General features: G+C 38.4%; 1 protein-coding gene across 8 annotated transcripts in view; it reads left to right on the top strand.

Annotated features, from left to right (window-relative positions):
* Positions 1-24,954, top strand: part of LOC124307472 (four and a half LIM domains protein 2) — a 141,493-nt gene that overhangs the window by 59,566 nt on the left and 56,973 nt on the right. The window contains exons 1-2 of one of the 8 annotated variants that reach the window (XM_046769204.1): positions 2,927-2,946; positions 4,086-4,165. The exons of 5 other annotated variants lie outside the window; for them this stretch is intronic. In XM_046769204.1, coding sequence (XP_046625160.1) covers positions 4,104-4,165 — 62 coding nt within the window. In that variant the 5' untranslated portion in view covers positions 2,927-2,946; positions 4,086-4,103. Of the gene's footprint in view, positions 1-2,926; positions 2,947-4,043; positions 4,166-8,698; positions 9,534-24,954 lie in introns of those variants that run through there. 2 more of the 8 variants (XM_046769187.1, XM_046769167.1) reach the window with 2 other exon arrangements.

The raw sequence follows: 24,954 nt of genomic DNA, 5'->3' as shown, positions 1-24,954 counted from the left end.
TCACAAGAAACGGCGCGGGCTTTTTCTAATTAGTCATAGCCTAAATTTTCATCCTTAGAATTTAATTTGTATGACAATTTTCAACTGCCTACGCTTTTGTTATTACTATTGTTTCTCTCGAAAGTAGATTAATTATTTTTACAACGATTTAGTTTGGGTTTATCGAACATAATGGACATTTCCTCGTATAACCGTACAACGCGTTTATTCGTTGTACTATTTTTTGTCCAATTGCATTGATTTTCAAGCTTTCGAAAGCTTTTTTTTTTTTTTATTCTGTCTTACTTTTTACCCAAGAATTTGTTTGTTTTTAACTCGCATTAAAAATAGTTTTAAATTGCATACTTTCACCATTTACAGTGTTCGTATTTTCTTAAAGCGTTGCCGCTGTTTTGACCATACTTGGTAATTCTGGTACTTTACGATCGATATTCGAAGTTACATCGGCCGAAGATAAGTCGTATCGATTTTTGTCCTTATTTTCTGCTCGATGAATGTTAATTATCAGCAATGCCGGTAAGGGATCAATTGATTCAAATGTTGCAACACAAGCTGATCACAATCTTGCTGGTTTCCCAATTAATTCTATCGAACGAGAATCAAGCATCCAAAATTTATTTGCGTATAGCATTTCTCCAAAGATATTGAAATTCCGTTACAAGTAAAAATTCAACAACACGATTCATCGAACAAGCAATGTAAGCTATTTGTCAAATTTGACGTATAGATTTTGCTGTTATCATCAAACGGATGTCCAAAAATCACCGGACGAATCAATTATGAAATGAAAATTTTTATACAGAATTGTAAAATTAGTTTCCAAGTCTGAGACCTTTTGGTGAAAAAAGTGATACGAAATCGCAATCAGTTACATTTACTGCAGGAGATAATCATTAAAATTGATATTTATTGCATGAAATAATCTGGCAAACAAAAACATGTTTTCTGGCAATTTTTCTGAAAATTGCAATCGAAAATCAGCCCACGCAAAACTCACCCACAGTTGCAATCTCGCATTCGTTCGAGATTGGAGTGGACGCGACCCTTTAAGATAGGATATTTACAGTCTTCGATCGTACAGCCCTCCTCTCGACATTCATTCGTCCTGCAGGTTCGAATCGTTTCAATTTTCCTCACCTCCGAGAATCCTGGGCCATACCTAACCTACGCGAGAAGTTTAATCCATTTTCGGAGGAAAATGGACTGTCTAGAACCTAGACGAAAATGTGTCTTATAATTTCTGTCGGGGGTTCCTTACGGGTCAATTAAGAGGGTAGTAAACTACGACGCAGTTGGCGAAAGGGTAACCGGTGACATTTTCATCTGAGTTATGGAACCAGGACCCTCGGGAGCCACTGTGCAAAGAGCTTGAACGGAGAACTTAGACGCCCTTGGGAATATCCGACTGTCGGAGAAGCTGCTCGAGGTGCTGCTCTCCGAGGTGTCAGTTTTTTCTCTCTCTCTCTCTCTCTCTCTCTATATCTTTTCAGGGGAATCCGCGCTTCGTTTCGGTCTTGGGTTTCGGCAGGAACAGCCTCTACTAATTGCTTTTCGATAAAATAGCGTGAAATCGCGAAACGAGTCAGCTGGATATCACGCAGCGTGCGGGAATTGCTCGAGTGGAAGAAACGCTTGGAAGTTTCGCGATTCCGGACGTGTAATATACGGTTAACCTTGAAAACCAATCACTTTACGCCTCGAGCTACCGACCACGGTATAATGCACTCTGCGGTTAATATCGAGGCGTGGTCGTCCAATAAACAAAACAGCCAACCCCTCCAAAGCTTATCCGGTTACCACATAAAAGTTCAATAAATTTTACTTTACCTCCTCGCATGACCGACGATTCGACGTCCGACCTGCGATGTGTCTGTCAAGTTATATTAGCACGGCGATTTTGGTACCGTAGTTTCGGTATTTCAATGTCGACAAATTAAACCCAAATACAATTAGACACGCTTCAATCAAGCATGTTTCGACTAAATTTTCTTCCGTTTTTGTTCAGGCACTCATGCATTTTCATCTACGTGTATGCGTACCTACTATTTTCTACTTTTTGAGATTAAAAATAAATGAATGTAAATGATCGATGAAAATTTCAAGGCCCAATTGACACGAATTTTGCACCACACGGTGCAAATCTTGTAATCGAAGAATTCTTTATTAACGTAATTGTCTCGATCGGTCAAGACTGAATAGGACATTAAACGTTTGTACTTTAGGCTTCATTAATTGTAATCGGTAACTTTCTTAAAAATTAACTGAATTGCCGAGGTTTTCCATCAAAAAGCGAAAATTAGTCGACGTCCGATCCATCCTTATTTGTTGAGTACTGAAAATGACGTCTTAACTTCGATCTACGATCGATTTATGCCAGCACGAAGTGCGTAAAATATCACGAGGTTGAAGTTTGTAATGTCGATGTAACGATGCATTTTCACGAAAACAATCCGTTACTTTGCACGATTGACTGTAATTCAGTAATCCTCGAGTAAAGAAAAATGCACTCATATTACTGAGATTAAACTTTTCCAAAATCGTTGAAAAATGACAAATTAATGGTTCGTGTTTCGTAGCATTGTAATTTCAATATTGTAAAAAATCAACCCATACTGTCCCGTTTTCTGCCTGTACAAAATTTGCAATACAATTGCGTGCGGCATGCAGTCGTTCCGCCGCCAATCTACAAAGGGTATCGTCCTCCCCGTCAGATATTACATGCACAGCCTTGTTAATTACGCTTCCAGCAAGGCCCTCACTCTTGTAAATACGACCACAAACACTCGGATCCCGCTCTATTCTCGGGTTGATTAATCGCGAGAAATAAATAATCGCGATTCGGAGGAAGTGAGCACGCATAGGCGTCTCGCCGCTGTGAAGAACCGTATTTATTGTTAGTAGGCGTGAAAATTCCGTCGACGAGTAACGTCAACGCGCACGCGTTCGGTACGTCGAACATCTTCGATGGTCCTTTATTTAGTCCTTTCCGCGAGTTCATCCTTCGTCGCGACGCTTGCAAACCCGGTGCGATAATTTTGGAAAAATTAAAAAAATTGTGTATTAAAAAACGCGCGTATGCTTACAAAGAATTCGAGACCACGCTGCTGTAATTATTAGTCTCGAAAAAGTACAAGTTAACGACACGTTTAGACCAAATTATATGTTACAAAATTATAAATCTACGGGGCAAAATGTAAATTTTTCCATGACTGAAACGAGTTGCTGGACGGTTGGAAACTTCAAATTAATTTTTTTGCAATTTTATAGCCAAGTATCAAACGGATACGACCAAAAAAAGGTCAATAATTCGGACAGGGTCAATAACTGGTACACTCACCTTACAAATCCCATCTTTTTGCGGCAGTGATTCAGGCTTTTTTCACGAGGTCAGAGGTCACGTGCCGTGGCAATTGAAGCAGAGACTATAGCAGAGACCCGGTCGCGTTAATTGACATATTCCCGACGTAACGTTGGCATTCATAAAAGAGGTTCGACGCCGCTGCAATGTTGAAGTGAAACCCCACGGTATCGGCATACAAGCACACGGGGTTAATGTAGCCTTAACCTCGGAACCGGCGTCGAGTCCAGGCTATGATCTAAATTCCTCTTCTTCGGCGAAGGTGCTACGCGCTCTTGACTGCCTCGTCGCGTGTTTACCATTCAGTTGAAAAAGGCGTATCGCATGGGGTGGATTCACCGCGTTGTTCCTGAAAGAATAATCCCCATTTTCGTAGACCCGACGGTCCCCTCGTTGGTTGTTTTCTTCTTTATTTTAATTTATTTATTTATGTTATTTATTTCTTGTTCTTATCCTTCCAAATACACTAATCTTCGTCGAGATTGGATAATACAAGATCGAGATTACAGTGACGTACGTAGCGATATTCACGCAGTGTAAGATTGTGTACATGACGTAGATTCATGGCTGAAATGATACCGAATTTATGATAATAATAATTGAAGGTGTGATTTAACGTTCGACGTTCGTAGCTTTGTTTACTTTTTGTTTTTATTTTTTAAATCATCACTTATAATCGTGGCGTGCTGTTGATGCGATCATGTTTGGCTCCGGTGGTGGCTGGGAGAATTGGAAACGGTCCGGAATGGTTATGGATGTCGAGTCCAGCAGCCCCCAGATATCCACATATTGCACTAACACTCATAGGTGAGTCGTAGCCGATTGTTTAATTCGATTCGTTGTGCAGAGTAATATCGGTTTAACGATATACTTCGGATGTTATCTTACTGGAAAACAGACAGGCGGCGGATCATGCGCGTTACAAAACTGTCATTGGCCTAAAATTTATCGCATTTATTCACTCGGTTCTATTAATAAACGTGACGAAGTCACTCGCATCGCGTGCAACCTTCACGAATGAAAAAAAAGAAGTTATGTAAAATAAAATTATGTTACATATATGTACACACATATACGCGATAAAACTCTGTTTATAATGCTAAATTTTAAGCGAGATTAAGTTTTTAAAATATAATTTTTGTCCGTATTGCGCGTTTTCAGTTTATCGCTTGCGAAAGTTTCTGCAATTTTTGCAGTATTATTGAACGGTATCGTGAAGATTGTAATGTAACAATATCTTCGAGTCTCGTGTTTGCTGTAGGGGGCCGTACTTAAATTACGTAACGGAATTTGAAGAACTTTTCAACCCCTACCCCCCCTGTGTATCAGATCATAACAAAATGTCAACCCCCCCCCCCCCCCCCCCGTCCCAAATTGTACGTAATTTTTCGGAATCAAATAACGAAATAGCATAAAATTTTATTAAAATCATTTGTATTTTTCATTATTCTTTTATTTATTAATTATTAATTAATTATTAAGTGTTTTAATTACTGTAAGTTGAGTGATCTAATGCCAAGAGCTACCGCAGCGCGCTAGTTTCAAAATGTTAAAGGTTTGGCTATAACAGAATCTGGCGCGGGAATTCAGTTTGAATTTTTTTATTAATTATCAAAAAATTTTACATTCAATTCAAAAAATTACGTACAAGCATCAAAAGACCCCCTCCCCCGTATCGTAACAAAGTGTAACAATCGAGTCTGACCCCCCCCCCTCCCTTACGTTTGTTACGTAATTTAAGTATGGCCCCTAGCTTTTTGCAGCTTTTTGTCAAACGGTAATGCGTCGAGTGACAGCGTCGTTTAACGATTGTACACAAAAGCATATGGTGGCCTGATTGAGCTGAGAACAAATACTCTCTCCGAGGAACTGACTGTGAGCCTATCCTGACAAACACACCCTGTGGTTGATAGTCTTGACATCCCTGGAGGTTGCGTTGTTCGAGCATGGTTAGTGTACGACTTTTAATCGGAAACAACAGCTGCCCAAGCTCAAGAGTTCGATATTATTATCGAATTTGTTTATTATCTTTGATTAATCATTTCCACAAACTTATTTATCACGCGGAATCCTCTAAATTTGGTACAGTAATTAAATTATCATGCTAAGACGACAAAATAGCTGATAAAAACTTGGTGAAATTAATTACGATGTACACAACTTAAAAAACGCTTACAGAAAGTCTTGCCAAGAAATATACCGACTGTTAAGTATATTTTACATTTTTACTTTCGTTTTCAACAATTACTCCGAAATCTATTTAACCCTCAAGAGGCGCACTGGATAATCATTATTACGATTATCTTACTAGTATTTAAACATACGATACAAATTGTTATTTCGTATGACGGTGATGTGTAACGCCTGTTATTACTGCGAAGAAAAACGGAAATTAATATTTTCCTGCTAATTTTTTTATCTGTGTGATGTTTGAAAAATGTTAATTTTAACCAAAGCAACTTTGATGGCAATCCGAACTTGAAGAAAAAAGTATTCTTGTAGATCAAACGGTAGTGCAAAACGTTCCTGCACCATTGCGGAAGAATAATTGAAGAACAACACAATTTTTTAAACCAAAAATTAAAAAATTATGTCCGATAATTAAATAACCATACGAAACCATTTTTTCAGTGTATAACTAGCTCTTTACTTGCTATTAATCTCATCTCGCGCTCTACGGACTAAACTTTGAACTAAAAAACAAGCGGCCGCCTAAAAGTCAGTAATTATCATTTCATTACGAATCTGAAATCAGATTTTGAAAATTCAAGATGGTGGATCCAATATGGCGGACGAAAATTTCAAATTTACTTGAATACGTTAAAAAAATTCTATGCCGGAGTTTTCGGGGTCGCTGATTGGATTCGCTCTACTAAATTTTCGAAATCTGATTACAGATTCGCAACCAATGACCCCGAAGTCGAATTTGAAAATTTCGTCCACCATATTGGATCGGTCATCTTGAATTTTTAAAGTCTGATTTCAGATTCGTAATCAGTGACCCCAAAAACTTACACGTATGTAAAACATGCGTACTTTTTCGGAAATAAATTATGCATTCAATCATTCCTTCTTAGCAATAATAATTTACATTATATCGCAATAATTTCTCTCGAGTATTGAAAACCTATTAATATATTATCATAAATAGGAAAAATCGCGAAGAAATATGCTGAAAAGTTCTTCGAAGGTACAAAAAAATATACATAGAAATAGATGGTAATACTCATCACTGTGACTCGAAGGGTTAAGAAATCGCAGGATGCAAGGGCTGTTATCTCGCGGGATCTCATAGTTCGACTGCAACCTTGGAAACGTTCCGCACTAGGCTTATTTTTAGAAACTGATCTGAAACACGCTCTCGGAAGACACGCATTGTACATATATAGTCAGTCTTTGCCGCACGAACGAAACGCTCGAGCTACTTTCCCTGCACGTGAACAGTACCCTGCATTCTAATTACACACGCGTTTCTCGAAACATCCCGTCTCGTCTGACCGGCGAGTCTGATCACGATTCCCATCCGTCTATTTGCGAATGCTGGCAAAAGCATTTAACCATTTCTCGGGTCGTTACACTTCTGGTGATTCGCTAAAGATTTTTATTAATTTACGGCCGTTTTATAATTCCAACTTTGACTTTTGTCCAATATGACTTGGAAAAAGTCGTGAATTGATTTAAGAATTTCTTGCGATTATTATCGCAATTTTTCTGAACGATTTATGACTTTTTGAATCTTCTTGCTCGTGACTGTGATCATTTCGTTCTGAATTTCAAAGTATTCGAACACACTTGATTTCAAACTCGTCCAGGCGTAAAATTTCTTCGCAATATCACGTGACAGTTTTTTACAAATTTGTATTATTTCGTCGTAAAAAAAAAAAAAAAAAACAAGTCGTAAACGGAATAAAAATACCAAAAAATCGTCTTTAGTTCGATAGTCGATAGTTTGATTCAACTCTTTTTAGTGTTAAGATCAAACCATTCCCATTTTTAACCAAATTTTAACTGTACAATGTATTGGATATTATTATTTGGGAGTACAACGTTTTACATCGACAAGTCTAGAATTTAACACTTCTCGAAAATCTGCAATTCAGGCGGAATTCATAAAAACTCTAGCCGTTCACTCTTTAGTTTCTTATTCGTGCGTGCAAAAAGTTTTGTTAACGACGAAGAATATAATGACACGAGATATTCGTTTTGTGGGATAAATTTTGTCCAACATTTGATCAAACGATCCATTTCAACACCAAATTTTTGAAAGTCGACCGTACTTTTTTTAGGCCATGCAGCCTGCTGAGAGAATGGTTGGTAGATAGGGGGGCAGGAGGGGGGGGGGGGGGGGGGAGGGTTCACGTCTTGAGATAACGAAGTTATTCATTTCTGATACGGCTATCGCATCAGCTGCCGTAGCAGCAGACCAGTCAGAGTCCGAATAAGCGTTGAAGCTGACGTATCGTTAAAGTGTAATAATAATGTAAGTCTACGTGAACACAGATAATATTATTATAGCGAAAAAATTCGCTCTCCAGTGTGAACAAGTGGGCAATAAATACAAAATGAAGTAATAACAAATTACCTGCAATAAAACGTGAAACGCTGTCGGGATAATCGAAAAGTGTATATTATCAGGGAACTTCGTTTAGTGGGGTGAAAAATTTTCTACGGACGCATGACACGATCTCCCGCAAACATTGTAGAATTCGAAACGTTCGTCGTCATAACAGAAACATTCGATGTTTACAAGCTGTAAACGGAGGTTCGCGAATATATTTATATATGTATATTCATACGGTTTTAGCGTGTGATGCATTTATCGGAAAGTAAATAATTAAAATTCCAAAAGTGTTTATAATACGTTGAATGATTTAGACAGCGTAGTAGTTACAACGGAAAACAACCGGTTCGTTGCAGGGTAAAATTATGAAAGAAAATCCGAGGATAAAGGCCGCCCTAAAACAATAAGGCGAGTAAACAAGGTAAGGCTGGATCGTCACGCTTACTGCGGATAGTAAGTAGCTCCAGTTATGTACGAACATGTATGTACACGCATTGGCGTATATTATGACCGTAAAGTTACGAGAGACAACCACATAGCATTAAACGGAGACGTCGGACGGCATAGTCAGTTGTATGTTGGACTTAGCACTGGGAGCAGCAACAAGTTCACCGGTAAAGCATCGAGTCACGTGGCGGTTTAATTACGCGGTAAAGAAAACAAAAAAAAAACTTGCCAATTGATGCAAAAAAGAAAAAAAGGAAGGAAGAGAAGGAGGAATGGTACAAGTGTACGGACGAGGCTCGAACCGCAACGTGTTTTACTGTAAGATCGTTCGTCCGTAGTGACGCTTCGAGTCCGTGGATAGAACCAAGTGCATGTCGCTTAATTGCGAAGCGCAACGTACATCTGGTATACATGTGAGGAAATCTAAGCTCTCTTCTTAACAAGGTTAGACTAACTCGATTTACGGATATAGTCGCGGGTGTGTCGTGTGTCTTTTTATCAGGCCAGTATTTTCTAGTCACGGTCTTCGGTTTGTACGAGTAGAGTTGTCACTGTCACACACACACACATAGGTACGTAGAGGCCCGGTTTGAAGAAGACTACAACGGTAGTGCTCGATCAGCATTTTTAGCATGCGAGGACAATCGAGGTCTTTTATCATTCAGTACACCTGTCACTTGGTTACATGCGTTACTTTTCTAATTTTATTCGTGATGGTATCTAGAAGAATCGTAAACGCGTTTCTGAAGAGTGAATCATTGGTGTGATTTGACTGTGTTCGGTTCGATCGTTCGATACGCGTTCGTGCTTGTAACGCAAGTGTCGTGACATTGTTGCACTCCAATCCACGTCGTAGGGATTGATAATAATCGGCGTACCCGCACGTGTTATCGGAAACTGTGACTCCGGCCGCCGGACCATGGTCTGGGACAACACCCAGGTGTCGGTGCTGGAGGTTACCCAGGTGAAAAAGAAAACGCCGAGGTTTCCATCCAGGGAGAGAAACTTCGCTGTACGAAGACGAGGTCTGCGTCAGTCGGGAGGCGTTAGCGTCGGCGTTTGTGTGGGTGCTTCACCGATGCCCACAACGCCTGAGAATCGCTCCAGCATCGCCTACGCGTTCGAGGATTCGGGTAACGACACCGAGAACGCCGATAATGGCAGCACGTAAGGCCCTCTTGCTTCTTTCTTTTCAACCTCGCTTCTCAAAATTTATTTATTATTCACACTCCGACTTCACCGCGAACAGATTACAAATTTCCAGCCCATTGGTCAACGTCTAGAACCATAGAACCAAAGTTTGACGAGGCCAGGGTCGCTTTACAAGCTCGTGATGGAATTGCTGGCCTCTATGTCAGAGTCGGGCACGTCTCTTGAGCACGTGGTAACCGGCGATATTCTTTACAAAGGCGACGAGTTTGTCTAGTGAATCATCGTCGATCATCAGACCAGGTACTCCTTGGCTCTGGCTGATCTTGAGGTGTCGCGTTGCTTTCCATCCATGAGGCAAAATTTCTCTCGAAGCGAACGAAGAAGCTCTTCAATGTGTCTTGGACGATAGGTCGATATTGCACCTTTACACTTCGGTATTACGAACCGTCTCTAATCTGTACCTGGCAGAAATGTCTTTGTCTTCGGCCAGATGTGCACTTCCATTGTTCGCCAAATTGTAATTGCTTCTCGCCCACTTTAAAACCCATGTAGTGTCAGTCGGTGTCAGCGGCACTCCTATCGTCTGATGTACGTTGTGTAGGTGAGGTGAGGAAAAAGTTGACAGTTCGGAACTGACGAACGTGAGGTTAGTTTTTTACAGGAGGTTAACGAATCGAGAACTACGCGAAGTTTAAACGTGATCGGGATTACGCCTTTTCGACTTTCTTGCAGGAATTATTCAAAGTCGTTTGACGAAGCACTTCGAAGACGCCAGAAGCTACGACGCTAAGTTATTTCAAGCTGTTGAAAAGTGCGATGTGATAAGTCATATAAAATCCTGCGACATCATTCCAAAGTTATTTACAATCGTTCAACTAATCGGCCAGAGTTCATCCAAGGTTTGTGTCTGTGACGTTGTCGATCTTTCTGTAAAATGTTTTCATATACGTCCGAGATAGTGAAAACTGAAGTAATTAGGATGTATTTATTATTTTTACAACCAAACAAAAATTCCAGCGTGTAAAGCGAATTGAAATTTACAAAAATATCAGGTAACTCGTGATAAGATGTATCCACCGCATTCAACATGTTACAAAGTTATTGAGATTCAGTCGCATACGATATTCACGATTATATTTTTTAACAAACAAAATACTACATGATTGTTTTTCGTTTTTCTGCTTCCGTACGCGTGCGAGAAATGAAAATCTTTTTCACGCGAAGACTCAATTGTACCAATATTCACGTAATGGTCCAACAAACAGTTGAGGGTTACGCAAGGTAAAAAATTAACTTATTAATTTCGAGAATATAAGTTTATATATATATATATCTGTATTTGTAAGGATAACTGCGTGCTAATAATTGTTTCAATCATGCAAATAAAGCTCGATGCATGGAGATAAATTATAGACAGTGCGGAAGGCACGCGTTTATGTAGTACAGAGTTGACCTTCCAAGCCGGAAAAATAACGGAGACCGTCCATTTTGATGCATCTGTCATTTATCAACCTGAATCATGATGTAACGTTGTATCGTACACGGAATAATCATCCATCTTCTTGTGCCAACCTCGGGAATACATACATATATATATATATAGTCTTAAGCTCGGTTGGCCTAAAGTCGAAAATGAGAGTAATAATAAACGTCAAAAGATTAAGCCGAACGAAATGAAATTGAATTAAAAAATGGAGCAGCTGCTGTAACAGCGAGGCCAACTGAATCATGTTTTACCTTACCTACCTTGCTTATATTACTGAAATACTGCGCGGGACAGAATTTCATTCTAAGTTCTAATTCAGGGCATTCTAAGTCAGTTGGACTAGGGTCTGACTCTAACTCAACTATAAAAATTTTTGTCAGATTTTTCCAACACACCTTGACGTCCCCAGAGCGCCTTAAATAATGATGTTTTCACGATGATTGCAACATTTTTTAAAACTACGAATAAAAGTACATTAATTCTGTGTTCAAAACCAAAAATATTCTAACCAAAATTGAAGTGGACGGGAAAGACGGTAATTTTTTATTTATTTTTTAACTAAGTAATAATTTTTGCTCAGTCATTTTGATTTGTTTCCTATTATCGAGGTTCGATGTATCTTCTCTGATCCAAAAACAATCCATGAATTTTAATTAAAATTCAAAATTGAAAAATCAAACCACTAAAAAAAAGAAATGACGTTGAATTATGAATTTCTTTTAAATTTCAAACAAAATCTACAGATTGTTGATGTATTAGGGAATATATATCGAACCCTGTATCTTAAAAAAAGGAAAGATCGAAATGACCCAAAGAAATTATTAATCAGACGAATTAATAAAAATTACCATTTTACCTGCACATTTCGATTCCGGTTGGAATATTTTTGGTTTTGGCCACAGAATGTATGTAATTGCTTCATAATTTTTACAAATGTCGCAATCTCTGTTCATACATCGTCATTTAAGGAGCTCCGAGGGTAGCGGGGTGTATTGAAAAAATGTAAAAAAATTGGGATGATTTTTATAGTTGGAACAATAAATGAAAAAATCGCGGACCAAATCCAAGAGGTCGAGAGTCAGAACCTAGTCCAATTGACGTGGAATATTCCATACGGATACCTCGGAATATCTTCCCTAACTACGGACTTGAACAATCTACCAATTCAATTCGCAATAACGGTGTTGCGAAATTGCGAACCAAAGATAAGATTTCGGTGTAATGTACTGTGATTATTCGTTACTCGTCGAGCTGTAGCTTCGACATATTTTGCGTCACATTTATTTCATTATGTTCACTGTTTGTAATAAACGCTATTCTAGAGAGACTAGATCATGAGTTTTACACGGTCGGTCGGTTTCGTTCTCCATTTATCGTATTCAAACAGCGAACAACATTCGACATTCGTTTCTCGTTGCGTATCGCGTGATTACTTTACGCAAGATGCTTTTTAATCAACGAATCACTAAACCGGCCTTGCTTAATACGGGCAAGTTCTTCTTGAACCTTTTCGTCACTGGCGTACCGTAATCCATGCGGAAGATGACGTCCAAGGTAAGGCGGTTTCATTCAGTAATCGCTATAATTAAACAAAACTAGGATTTTACTCGCACAACTTGCCTCAGACTCGCGTCATCTCACATTCACACATCTCCATTATATATTATACCTGAACTCCGACGACGCGACGTCTAATTTCGTACGCCGCGCAGAAGATTAAACGGATTTTATAGGTCCCGAGAAAGTGTCTTGCTTGCGCGACGCTTGTATACCCTTTACACCTTGTCTCTCATATTATTCGTATGTATACAGGTATACCCTGTCCTTCGACTTTCTAAAGAGAGACGCGGTATTGCCAGAGAAAAAACTTGCTTCGTGGATTATTAAATTAATGCGCTCAATTGCAGGCGATCAGACTTTGCAAGAGGAAGGGAAAATGTTATTATCTTTACAGCATATTTTAATCGATTACCGTATTAATGTTGTACGAAACGACTGCTAGTATTTGAAATTTTATTACAATGAAATTGAAGCTCGAAAAATGAAAGACCTCGTTACGATAGAAGGAAAGATAAACAGCTCGATACGCGTACAATGTCACTTAACAATTGGCTACGACTCGGTTACTTTATTGTTCTATTTGCCGCCAACTCATCGTTTTCACTGATTCTATCAGGCAGAGTGGATAGATGAATTGACGTACTTTGCTAAACTGAATTAACGCGAGCATTCTTTGAAGTGTTGAGAAAATCTTTCGTAAATTCTTACCGTGAAAAGCGTTTTTCAGTATATTCTCTGCGGGTTTTGTTTTTCTTATCTGCGCATAAAGAAGGAAATACCTTGTTAAACTAGTTCGAAATAAACTGTGCTTCGCAGACTTGTTGGACGCTGCTGCATTTGCTGAGAATATCCGTGTATAATTCGTACTTCCAAGTACGTAGGTGATTACTGCGATGCACGTTTTCCTATTCAGCCACACTGTATTTGTTTGCGTATTTACTCGCGGTACGGTTTTGCGATCCAAGGAATCGCCTTACGCCAAATATAAAGTTTATTAGGTCATTCTAGGTGGACTAGAATAGGATTCGAAGTTGGAACCTAGCTGAACGTCCGGAATGACGGATGAGCGTGATGGTACGTCGTGACTCAAGTCAACCATCGCAATACGAATCACGAGTTTTGGCCACACGCTCTAGGATTGGTCGTTAAAATAAAGTTTCGAGTAAATATCCACTTGCGGCGATTTCTGACTATATCTTGGGATACGTGATTCTTTGCTACGCATCCTTTAATGTTATTTTTTTGCGTACCTCAACCTTTCGTTCGAATCAACCTCGACGGAACGTTCAATCTGTCGGTGTAAATATCGAGTTCTAATAACAAATGAGAATAATTCCGGACAATTTTTTGTTTCAATTTCATAATTTCATTTATCAGTGATAAATTTACTACGTCGTAATTACCGAGTATTTATAGGAGAAACTTTGAGTTTTCCATGAAACATCATCGATTGAAAGTTGAATTCAGGCATGAACACATATTCGTCAGGTCTTCTTACAATTATTGGCTGGCTTAAAATTTTGCCTTCCAACCGTGTTGCAGTTCGTTTATTATGAATAACGAACGACTCAAACACTCAAGTTTAATAATGAAACTTTGTCCTCTGTGTCTGAATGTCTTTTATCGCTAGCTGACTTTGATCTTCTCTTATTTCGAGTCTCATTTCTGAATTCTGTTTGTACGTATATCGTTAAAAAGATTGAAACTGAGGTAGTCGAATTCAGAGGATGATTGGAACGATGAGCTGAATCGAAAAATATAAATTTTAGAGTATCGCAATTAATGTAAAAAACTGCAACAACGGATAGAACATACGTCCAAACACGATTTACATTCTTCTTACAATTTTTCAATTTCCAACAACTTTTCCAGCGTAATAACAGATCTCATTCGATGCAAAACAGTAATTATTTTACCTCCAAACGCACGTTCCTCAGTTGAAAATAAAAACTGTTCCACGTCTACCTCGCTTTGTTCTAATGATTGATCATTGTTACATCCAAGCCATCCATCGTCCCCTTTCTCACGATAGAATGCAAAAACACACTTTTGATTTATCTGGATTAGGTGCCGGATTATATTCTCAGGACATTTATCGTTGCGCCAATAAAGAAGAAACGCCGATACAGTATTCGAGAATAAAACCGGTCTATTTATTTGATCCGGAGCGTAACTCGCGGAAGTTTTCAACTACGAAGGCGTGATTCTCCGGCTTTTAGGGTTCGAGCAATTTGGCAAAGCATCGTTTTCGAACAGGGTGCTCAAGCCGTGTGAATGATGTCGTGTTTATGCTGGCGTGTCGTGTAAGTGCTAAAACACGCGAGTAGGTACACAGAATACACCGACTGAAAAGAAAAGCAAAGAAAAGCTCTCCTATAGTTCTTGCCAAGCTTCTGTCGCCCTCCTGTCAGATTGTCAAAACGTCGGAGTCGCCCGGGCGTTGCAATATCGGTCGATCTTCTGCGCAGTTGAATTACCAAGAAGCTAAAACAGCTACCAAAGTTTAGAGCCTTTTTTGCCGAAAATAAAACTCGCTCGTCGTGGATTATTAAAGTTGATCCAACTGCTATAGTTACAATTATTCATAGCCTCCGACGGTGAAAAATAGACGCGAACTATCTGGCGATTATAGTGAATTCTGATGAAAAATTTTTCTTCAACAATGTTGTTCCTGAAAAACCGTGAATTGTTTTCTCTATAACTGCGACTAAAACTGTAAATAATAGTATTATTTGTTTTATTTTTTTTGTTTTCACTCTTCAGTGTAAGAAATTCACCGATCTATTTTCCTTGTCCACCAAATTCGAGTCAACTGATACCTAACTCGTTCCGTTAGGAAGCTTCGGCGGACGTGCAGATTTTTTTCCTCCACACGAAAATCAAGAATCGACCAACTTTCGCCTCTATTCAAACCTCGTTTGTGACCGGACTGCAATTATTGTCCGTCTTAGCAATCATGTCGGCATGCAAGTATTCATTAGCTATGCCGTGCATGCAAAATCTAGGTTGAACGTGTTCGAAAAGTTCCTTGACTTCTCCGCGGTGGAAGGGTTAGGTCATGTTAAGATTGCGCCAGCTGGAAGCCATAGCCAATGAGCGTAAGGGGCCGTACTTAAATTACGTAACGGAATTTGAAGAACTTTTCAACCCCTACCCCCCCTGTGTATCAGATCATAACAAAATGTCAACCCCCCCCCCCCCCGTCCCAAATTGTACGTAATTTTTCGGAATCAAATAACGAAATAGAATAAAATTTTATTAAAATCATTTGTATTTTTCATTATTCTTTTATTTATTAATTATTAATTAATTATTAAGTGTTTTAATTACTGTAAGTTGAGTGATCTAATGCCAAGAGCTACCGCAGCGCGCTAGTTTCAAAATTTTAAAGGTTTGGCTATAACAGAATCTGGCGCGGGAATTCAGTTTGAATTTTTTTATTAATTATCAAAAAATTTTACATTCAATTCAAAAAATTACGTACAAGCATCAAAAGACCCCCTCCCCCGTATCGTAACAAAGTGTAACAATCGAGTCTGACCCCCCCCCTCCCTTACGTTTGTTACGTAATTTAAGTATGGCCCCTAACGAGTATGCGGACACAAGCAGAGACTTAATCCCAAGTATACGTAAATATAATAACGATCTGCCGTATGGATGGGATTCTGTTGGCGTCTCATCGACGTTAATTCTTGCGGTATGAAATGCGAGACAAGAACTTTCAGATTTATAGGTTATATCTATATGTACGTCAGTGTGGTGCTTAAAATGGTTATTTTTGAATTTTGACCGTCTTACCCCCCAAATTGGCTCCAAATAATTCAAAAAATTTCAGGTTTCTTGGATCGCTGATTACGAATCTAGTCACGAAATTTCGAAATTTAAAATGTCGGATCCAATATGGCGATACCAAGTGACTTTTGGGATGTTTGTCCGCCATTTTGAGTTTCGAAGTTAACCTTCGCTTTTCTTACACCGGGAGAAGGGATTTTTTCGGTGCAAATATTTGTTCTGTTCGAAAAATGATGACGAATAACCAACAGACTGTTTGGCAAGGTTAGTGTAAGTCCCGTAGAAATATGGGAAGAAATTTGGCCACATTGCAGTTTTGTATCAGCAATTACAAGCGTTGTGTCTATTTTTAAACTCTGCTGTGAACTATAACGTATAAAAAATGATGATTAATTGTAAATGAAATAGTTCTGGGCGTAGCGTTTTCTCGCAACTCGAGCCGAATAATTGCAGCGCAGTTTTTTCCAACAGCAACCGCAAACGTTCGCACCGAAATAAAAGAATGAGCTAAGCAACGCGTGAGCGCGAAATAAATCGCTGAACTTGTGATTTTGCTCGAGAATATTGATGACGAAAATAGTCGGTATTTTTCGCTGTAAAACAATAACAAGTAAGGCCTTTATGAAAGGTCTTTGCTCGATTTGCTTCGGAAAGTTGTATCGCATTGAATTACACGCGAGCAGGTGGAACAATAATACCTGTATTATTGCAATAATGTTATTGCTGTAAGATTGTTTTAGACACATTCCTGACATATCCAACTTTGGTCACAATAGGAGTTACAGATATACGTTATGGTTTATACCGATTCGGCGAAACGTGTTTAACTAACTTGGTGTGTTTTTTTGCCGCTATTGACAGAGTTCAGGAACGTGTTTTGAAAGTTGGTTAGAAAGTCTAAAACAGAAAAAAGTTACCCAAACAGTAAGGAATGAACAATAAATCAGAAAAGGAAAAGAAAATAATTTCCCTTCACTTGGAATAAAAAGTAGTCATTTTAAATTTTTCAAAAGTCGTACAATGTGTGGTTCAAAAATTGATTCGAATTGTTTAATGAAAAAGTTTGAAAATTCGCGACTCGATAGATTCATATTTTTGTATGCTCGTGTGGACAATGAATAATGATTTTGCATTCTTTGCGTTAAATATTTGATAGCATCTGTAATGTTAGTTTCCACATTTTATCAAGTATTGTACTACAAATTACATGTTATTTGCTAACAGAGGCGGATATTCTAAGAACAAAACAATGTTTCAATTTCGAATACCGATTAAATGTCTCACTGGCAAATTTATTGACACTCGTTATCGCAAATCGAATCGTTAACATGATTCATACGTCGTGTTGAATCTGCGTATACAGTGACGTAGATTCGCTACAATAATGGCATCGAAAGAAATAAGATAATACACGTACGTATGTACTGTGAAAAATACAATAGATGAAAGAAAAACAACATATAATACATTTGCGTCACATCGGGTCCCCGTCTCAAAGTTATTACATAAAAATATGGATAAAACAATTACGAATGAACTTTTCGCGCATCCTTCTCCTTTCATGTAAATCTATCTACCAACTCTGCAAATATCTTTACATACATATTATTCGTTCTCACGGAAAAATTATCACGTGTCTGCAGCGTGTGAAAAAATTCTGTTTTTCTTGCTTGATTTTGTTCTCCGGCGAATACTGAAGGTGACGATGTGAAATTATTTAAGGAGTATCACGCAAAAGATGACGTACAATTTTAAACTTGCAGCTAATCGCAAGTTTTGCGATCCACAAAGAAACAAAATGAAAAGAAATAAAGAGGAGACAAATCGAGGGGGCATTCAGTTGGAAATCAAATGAATGATTCAAATTTCTTAGCATTGATTTTGAGTGATTTCTACAGTATCATGTGATTTCCATTGATTTTTGAACGTTCTGAGCGATTTGCAGTGATTTCCGAATAGCATGGAATCCCAGAGTACATCACCCAGGCTACTGAGAAATCATTGAAAATCGATGCAAGCACAAATGGTGGATAAAAATCAGTAGTATGTAAATAAATTGAAATCCAACGGTTTTAATGATTTCCATCTTTATCACGCGATTGCAATGACCTTCAATGATTCTTAGTTGTTTCAAAAATTATTATAACGGTCAGTGAAATTCCTTTGACTCACTATGTGAATTCCGACTAGTAAATTAATAACTTCTAAAAGTTCTAATATTCATTCTAACAAGGTATGGAAATTGGAAAATCAAAATTTTGAGAAATACACCTTGAACTCTTAATACTTTTATAGAAGTATGAGAATAAAACTGAACTGCAGTCTTCTATTTTAAAAAAGTTTGACGTGCTTGGTTGCTGACCTGACTGCTAGCTACAGCTTCGTCGAGTGAACAATTCCAGAGACGTCGACTGAATACTGTTGAAGCCGTTTACCCTAACGGGCTCTTGTAAGTCTTATGGGATTGTACGTTAAACAGCTTGCGCTGATAACGTAGACCCAGACCCACTTACCCACCGAGTACTGGTCACGAAAATTTTCCCAAGGACGATCGTCTAAAAATTATTCCTTCAACGCCAGAACAAAAAAAAAAAAAAAAAATCTAGGTTCCATACATTTGAAATGTAAAAAAGTTCACCAAGTTACGAAAACCCCGTCGCAATAAAAATACAACAAATCAAGTAGGTATTATATTTCCAGTCTCTTTTGTGAAATCAGGAAAGAATCCCGAGCCCTACGATCTCTCAGCAAGTAGATAAACCCCGTCAAATCGAACCGCGTTGTATTTTTTTATCGAAACGATCACACGCGTTCGCGTCACGTGCGCTCCCGTGTAATAACAACATCCTCGAGTTATTCCGTCAACGCCGAAAGGAGAAAAACGAAATCAGCATTCGTATCGCGCGCCGTTTTTCGCCCGCGAATATTCCACGGCTGCGCAGCCGAGTGACTCCGATGCTCGCCGAGCGGCGCCGACGATCGCCGCGCTTCATGGCGCCAGTTTGAACGATGCCTTTACTGCGGATGCACTCCCGACGCGCACCCACCTCCTAGGCCTCGGGAAAAAAAGTGACAGAACGACGACTATCCTCTCTGCCCTTAATACCGATAACGACCAGCGGCGGAATATTGAGAGTGAAGTGCGAACGCTAAAAATAATTTCTTCGTGCAAAACTGACGTCGGGGTCGCGACGCGACATTCGCATTCGTTTAAGTTACGTACACCTAACTAGTATCCTCGTTTTCTCGCGGATGAAACCATTTGTACAGCTTGTAAGCTAACAAGTGAAGTGGTGACAGTTTGTTCTCCTCTCGGGTTTGTGCGGTCGTCTCTTTTACCTTACGCTTGTAACAATTTATTTTATTCTCGCCGTTTCATTATTTTCGGTCAAGATTAACCTGCCTCGTTATTTTTACTTTGGAATGTTCATGACCGTGCGCATTTTATATTATATATTCTCTTTTATCGAGACGTTGACACTTTCGAATGTGTTGTAATTACGATTTTCTTTTTTTTTGTTGTTCATTAAGACGCGTACATCGTTTCTTTTGATCAGAATATGGGATAAATGTATCTATAAGCCGTTTAACTTTGACTTACGACGAGTAAAAAAGGAAAGAAGAAAATCTGTCGGTTACTCGCAAATTTATATCTCGAGCACTGACGATTAACGAGTTTGTTTACAATAACCAAATTTATATTACATATATTATACTCGCGGACTAATCTCTCAACGAATATAATATAATATATTAAAGTATTCATCGATTATAAAAATCAACCGATAAACGGTTTCGTACGTGATGCAGGTTTTGACGACGATGACGAAGATATTTGCACAACTGCGCGTTCTATCGTTGGATGAAATATACAATATATTTTTTCACGATAAATGAAAAGAAGAAAGAAGGAAATTCTTTTTTCTTCAATTTTCTCAAAGTAACGTTCCGCGGACGGTCTCACGGCTCTGGAATGCATCTTGAATTTTTTCTTTTTTTCTTTGATCTTTTTTCATACTTCCCTCGTAACTGTTGTATTATACGTAGGTAGTATATTATAATCTGGATGACTATGTTAATTGGAACTCAACCGTCGCAAATAGACGAACAGTTATATCGTTCACCGGTTATTATACGCGTGTGTGTTTCAAGATATTTTTTGCGCCCATAATTGTCGACGTATAGGAAGGTGCAAAACGAATACAATTAATATGTAATGTAATTCCAGACGTATGTACGTATCGGGTGTAGTACGGGATAAACGAGAGACGCTGCTTAGAGGCGATGAGTAATGTTTGAAGGATAACTTCTTTTTTGTCATTTTCACGCGTTTGTTCACTAAAATGGGCGATTTTCCGACGCATAAGAGAACGGCCAGTGTCTTGAGAGATCATTTCAAAGACGTTTTTTCGATTCCTTTAACCTGCAATATGTGCTGATTCATTTTTTCAACCGGCGTTTCACCGCGACGGACGGGAAATTGTGGGAAAATTATCAATGACGGAAATACGTAAAATCCGTGCTTGTGTTACACCAGAATTAGAGATTTGTTATTGCGTCAAAGAATTTTTTTCGTCCCTCTCTCTCTCCCTCTCTCTTTCTCTCGCTCTATTCGCAAAACCTCGGAGTGCAATAAAGAAGAGCCTGTGTATCTGTAGTCGATGAAAAGTATTGATTGCTTTTTTATTCTACACAACAAGCGCAACATGTTCTGTAACGTGTGAATTACGTGTTACAGGGGAAAAAATTAGGCAGAAAAAAAAAATACGGAGGGTAGAAGTAAAGAGAGAAAATATAAAATTTCCCTTTCGCCTACTGTCAAGTTGAACACGCGTTATAAGCTGCCGCGGTAATAATTAATCCATACATCACGCCTCGCCGCTTATTTTCCAATTCACGTAAAGCCGACAACGCGATAAAGTTGTCACTGACAACAAAGCCACAGCTCAGGAACGTGAACCTAATGAATACCGCGTTCGCTTATTCCCTGTACAACCTGCACTCTCTTCGTTTCTCGCCAATTTATACTCGGTATATTTGCCTTCCGGTTTTCGCGATTTCGCTTAGATTTTTTTTTTTGATAATTGAATAGTGTTATTTCCATTTGTTTATTTTCACGCTGAAAGGTATATACATAGTACAGTACACTGTGTGGCTTTGTGTATATTCCAAGTCGATTTTGTCAGATTACACGCTGGCTTTTCGATGTACAGTCGGATGTACAGTCTCGTCGAAAACGCGTAGAGCCAAAAAGAAGAAATGTAAGGTTACGAAACAAAACGATCTCGATTGAAACAACATCCGATTCGCATAAAGGAGAAAAGAATAAGAACAACCCTGAATTCAAATGAGTAAAAAACTTGGCCGAAATCACGTCGTTGCACATTTTTTTTTTTCATATTACAAGTGCATGTATTATTATTCCGGTTTTCATTCTTTTCGGAAATAAATTTTGTGGAAAAGTAAACGAGACTCCAAAAATCAGTATACGTAGGTTCACGTTGCAAAAAATAAACTTGCGTATCGTAACAAATAGTCTGATCTCTTTACATATTGTTATAATTATCTGGATTTGGTGATTTAACATGGTTTTATTCACGTTTCCTTTATTTTCATGTTCGAATGACACGCGTTAGAATAACTTCATTGACACCTTATAAACGGTAATTTCACCACTTTTTGTTCAAACGCTTATCTGAATAAGCTGTTATACGGATAAACCAGATGGTCGAAGATACGTTTCGCTCATCCAACTGCGTTTCAAATTTCTTTTTTTCTTCTCTGCTTATTGTCGCAAAATCATATAAGCCGTTTCGATAACAGTAACGAAATTCTTCGTTCCCTTCGTAGTTTTGAGACGTTCATATTGGAATGCGTCATGCTTTCATGACAACAGGTGAAAAGAATCACATTACGATTACGGGAAAACGTGATACGATAGTTGTATACGTATGTTTGTTTTTACCAGGTCGTTGGACTCGCTCGAAATGCATTAGGTATCCACTTATTTCTGAGCACCATTCGATCTCATCAAACAACAAACACATGCCCATTTTCTTCCCCGAACGATCAATCATTTCATCTCCAAATGCTATTATACTGCATAAGCTGAGATTCGCGCTTCAGGAAAATATTTCGACGCTTTGAAAGCTCGACGCTAAGTTGGCTCTAAAATTTACAACAAAATGTTTGCCAAGCCCCCGTACGTTACACCTTCATTCATTTTTCTATTTTCTAACCTCGGCGTTCTGCACGTAACACGGATGTATCTATTACACACATGTGTGTATGTACATAAGTACCCAGCGGGGAACACGGGAGTTCGTTACGTCACAACATTTGTTTGTGTTGTCTGAGCAGCTCGCGTGCCACAGCTTCGATAGGAAATCAAGGCTCCGTGTGTGATTCATTTTATAGAATAAACAAAAGTTTCGACCCCGACCATCGTAAAGTCGCCTTACCTTAAAGTTCAATAATTTCTTTCCTGAAGGGAGTCTATTGTAAATATTGAATTAGACGAGGCAACGTGTGTAGAAATATTGGGTCATTAGAAATTTTGAAGGAAAATAAATTTACGGAAACCGTTTAACTTTCTTCCGAAATAATGTTGCGTACAGTTTAGTACGGATACAATTTTTGATATTTTGGAACGGACCTTTTTCGTCGTATCAATAGAAAATTTGACACTATTGACACATCGGAGTATATGCGAGAATTGTTTATAAAATCTTCTAACGAATATTGAAAAACATTGTTGAGTTTGTTTTTCTTTTTACAAATAATACTGAAAAACAAATTTTTTTTTGTTTTCCAACGAATCGAGGGTGATGAATTAGGTATAAATCCATGTAAGTAAATCGTAAATCCGTTCAAGGAGTGTTAACGTGATAATTTTGTTCGCCGACAGAAAATATCAAAAGCCGGTGTCTTTCTGATACATCCATAAACGTCACCTGCGTCGTATCACCCAGAGATTATGTATAAATCAGCGTTAATCTGAAATGCTAAACAAATTAAATAGTCTCGACAGTCTGCACTTATGGCAGAAATCCCGTAATTGGAAGCGCTGCAGCAATTAAAAACGTCTCCTTAAATCTTCAGGATTGTTTTTCTCCTTTTTTTTTCTCTACAAGACCCGATCATATATTCTCGTCTTGCAGCCCGTTGAGTCTCGAAGTTCTCGCTCGTTTAAAATTCTTATATTAACCTAAAAAACGCGTAATTCTTCAAATAATTAGGGTATGTGCATAACTCATGCGTATTATACATAGGTATATACACGAATATCGTTCAGCTTTACATATTAGAACCTTTATAATTAGTTCGAGTGAAATTCCTCCTTCTTTTCCCTTTTTTCGAATCCTTTCTTGCCAAGTATTATGCAGATTTTTTTTAATTTACGTGAAACCGAGTACCCAATACTTTCGCTGTTTGAAAACGACCACGACTTTCAGCTTTTGTTGTACGAAAATGACGAAGAGTATTCGACGGGACTCTTGAAAATAGTTTGTTTTTTTTCTCCGAAATTGTCTGATTACCTCTGTTTCTCAACAAGGCTTTTGCATATTTACCGCGAGTGTATAACGTTCGACGACGGAAAACGTCCGATCGCCTTTGCGGTTCGATCCATCATTCTTTTTTCTGCACTTCAAAGCGTTAAGGTTGTTGGCTGGGATAAATTTCTCCTTTGTTTATATTTTCATCTTGCTTTTTTATTTTTTTACCGTTGGTGCGAAGCATATACCGATATCGGTATATATATATATATATATATATATATATATATATATATATATATATATATATATATATATGTGTGTGTATGTGTGTGTGTGTACATGTATGTGCCAAAATGCGATAGTCATCACTGACTTTCATTGCTGAATATTTAGTGGATCAACACCCACGAAATTCTGTCAGGCGTGTATATTGTTCGCCATTATAATGTTTGGAACAGCATCACCGGTAAGAGATGATTGTAGTAAATAAATTCAGGGAGTATATAGACCTCCATTGAGTAACCCGTTTAATTTTTTTCGAAATATATCGGTCAAGCTCGAAAATATGAGGATAAAACAACCGCGAGTTGCGTAGGTATGACCGAACACCTTGTGCGTCTATATCCTATTATATAATAAAATCCAGACGAGAATAGAATAACCGTATGAAATTGCGTTTTATCCATGCGGCTATTTTAAACGATGACCATTATATGCCTCTTGGTACGCGAAGCATTTATCTAATTAATAGCCATTAGTCGATGCTTCTCTGATCTATACTACCCACAAACATAAACCTCAAAGAGTCGCAAAAGCCTTCGGCCTTTGGTACATCGTGGTATGGTGGCCACGATCGATTTAAACTTATTTACCAACTCTGATTGGTTCTTTGAGTACCGCAAGACACAGGCGAAACTTGTGCCACTGGAATACACGGTCTACACCTGATCGCGTATGCAAGGTACACATTTCTAATTCAGTAACGCGTAATAGTTCAAAGTCAATAAGGGAGAGGAGGCTTGCTTTCTTCTTTCGTGGGACTGAAACACGTCAGCCGCAGGATCATCCCTATTTACATTTCCAACCCACGAAAGCTTCT

The sequence above is a fragment of the Neodiprion virginianus genome, chromosome 1, assembly GCF_021901495.1.
Source record: "Neodiprion virginianus isolate iyNeoVirg1 chromosome 1, iyNeoVirg1.1, whole genome shotgun sequence".
In the NCBI taxonomy this organism is placed as follows: domain Eukaryota; kingdom Metazoa; phylum Arthropoda; class Insecta; order Hymenoptera; family Diprionidae; genus Neodiprion; species Neodiprion virginianus.
Note: the sequence above shows the minus strand (reverse complement) of the source record. Positions and strands in the feature narration are given on the sequence as shown.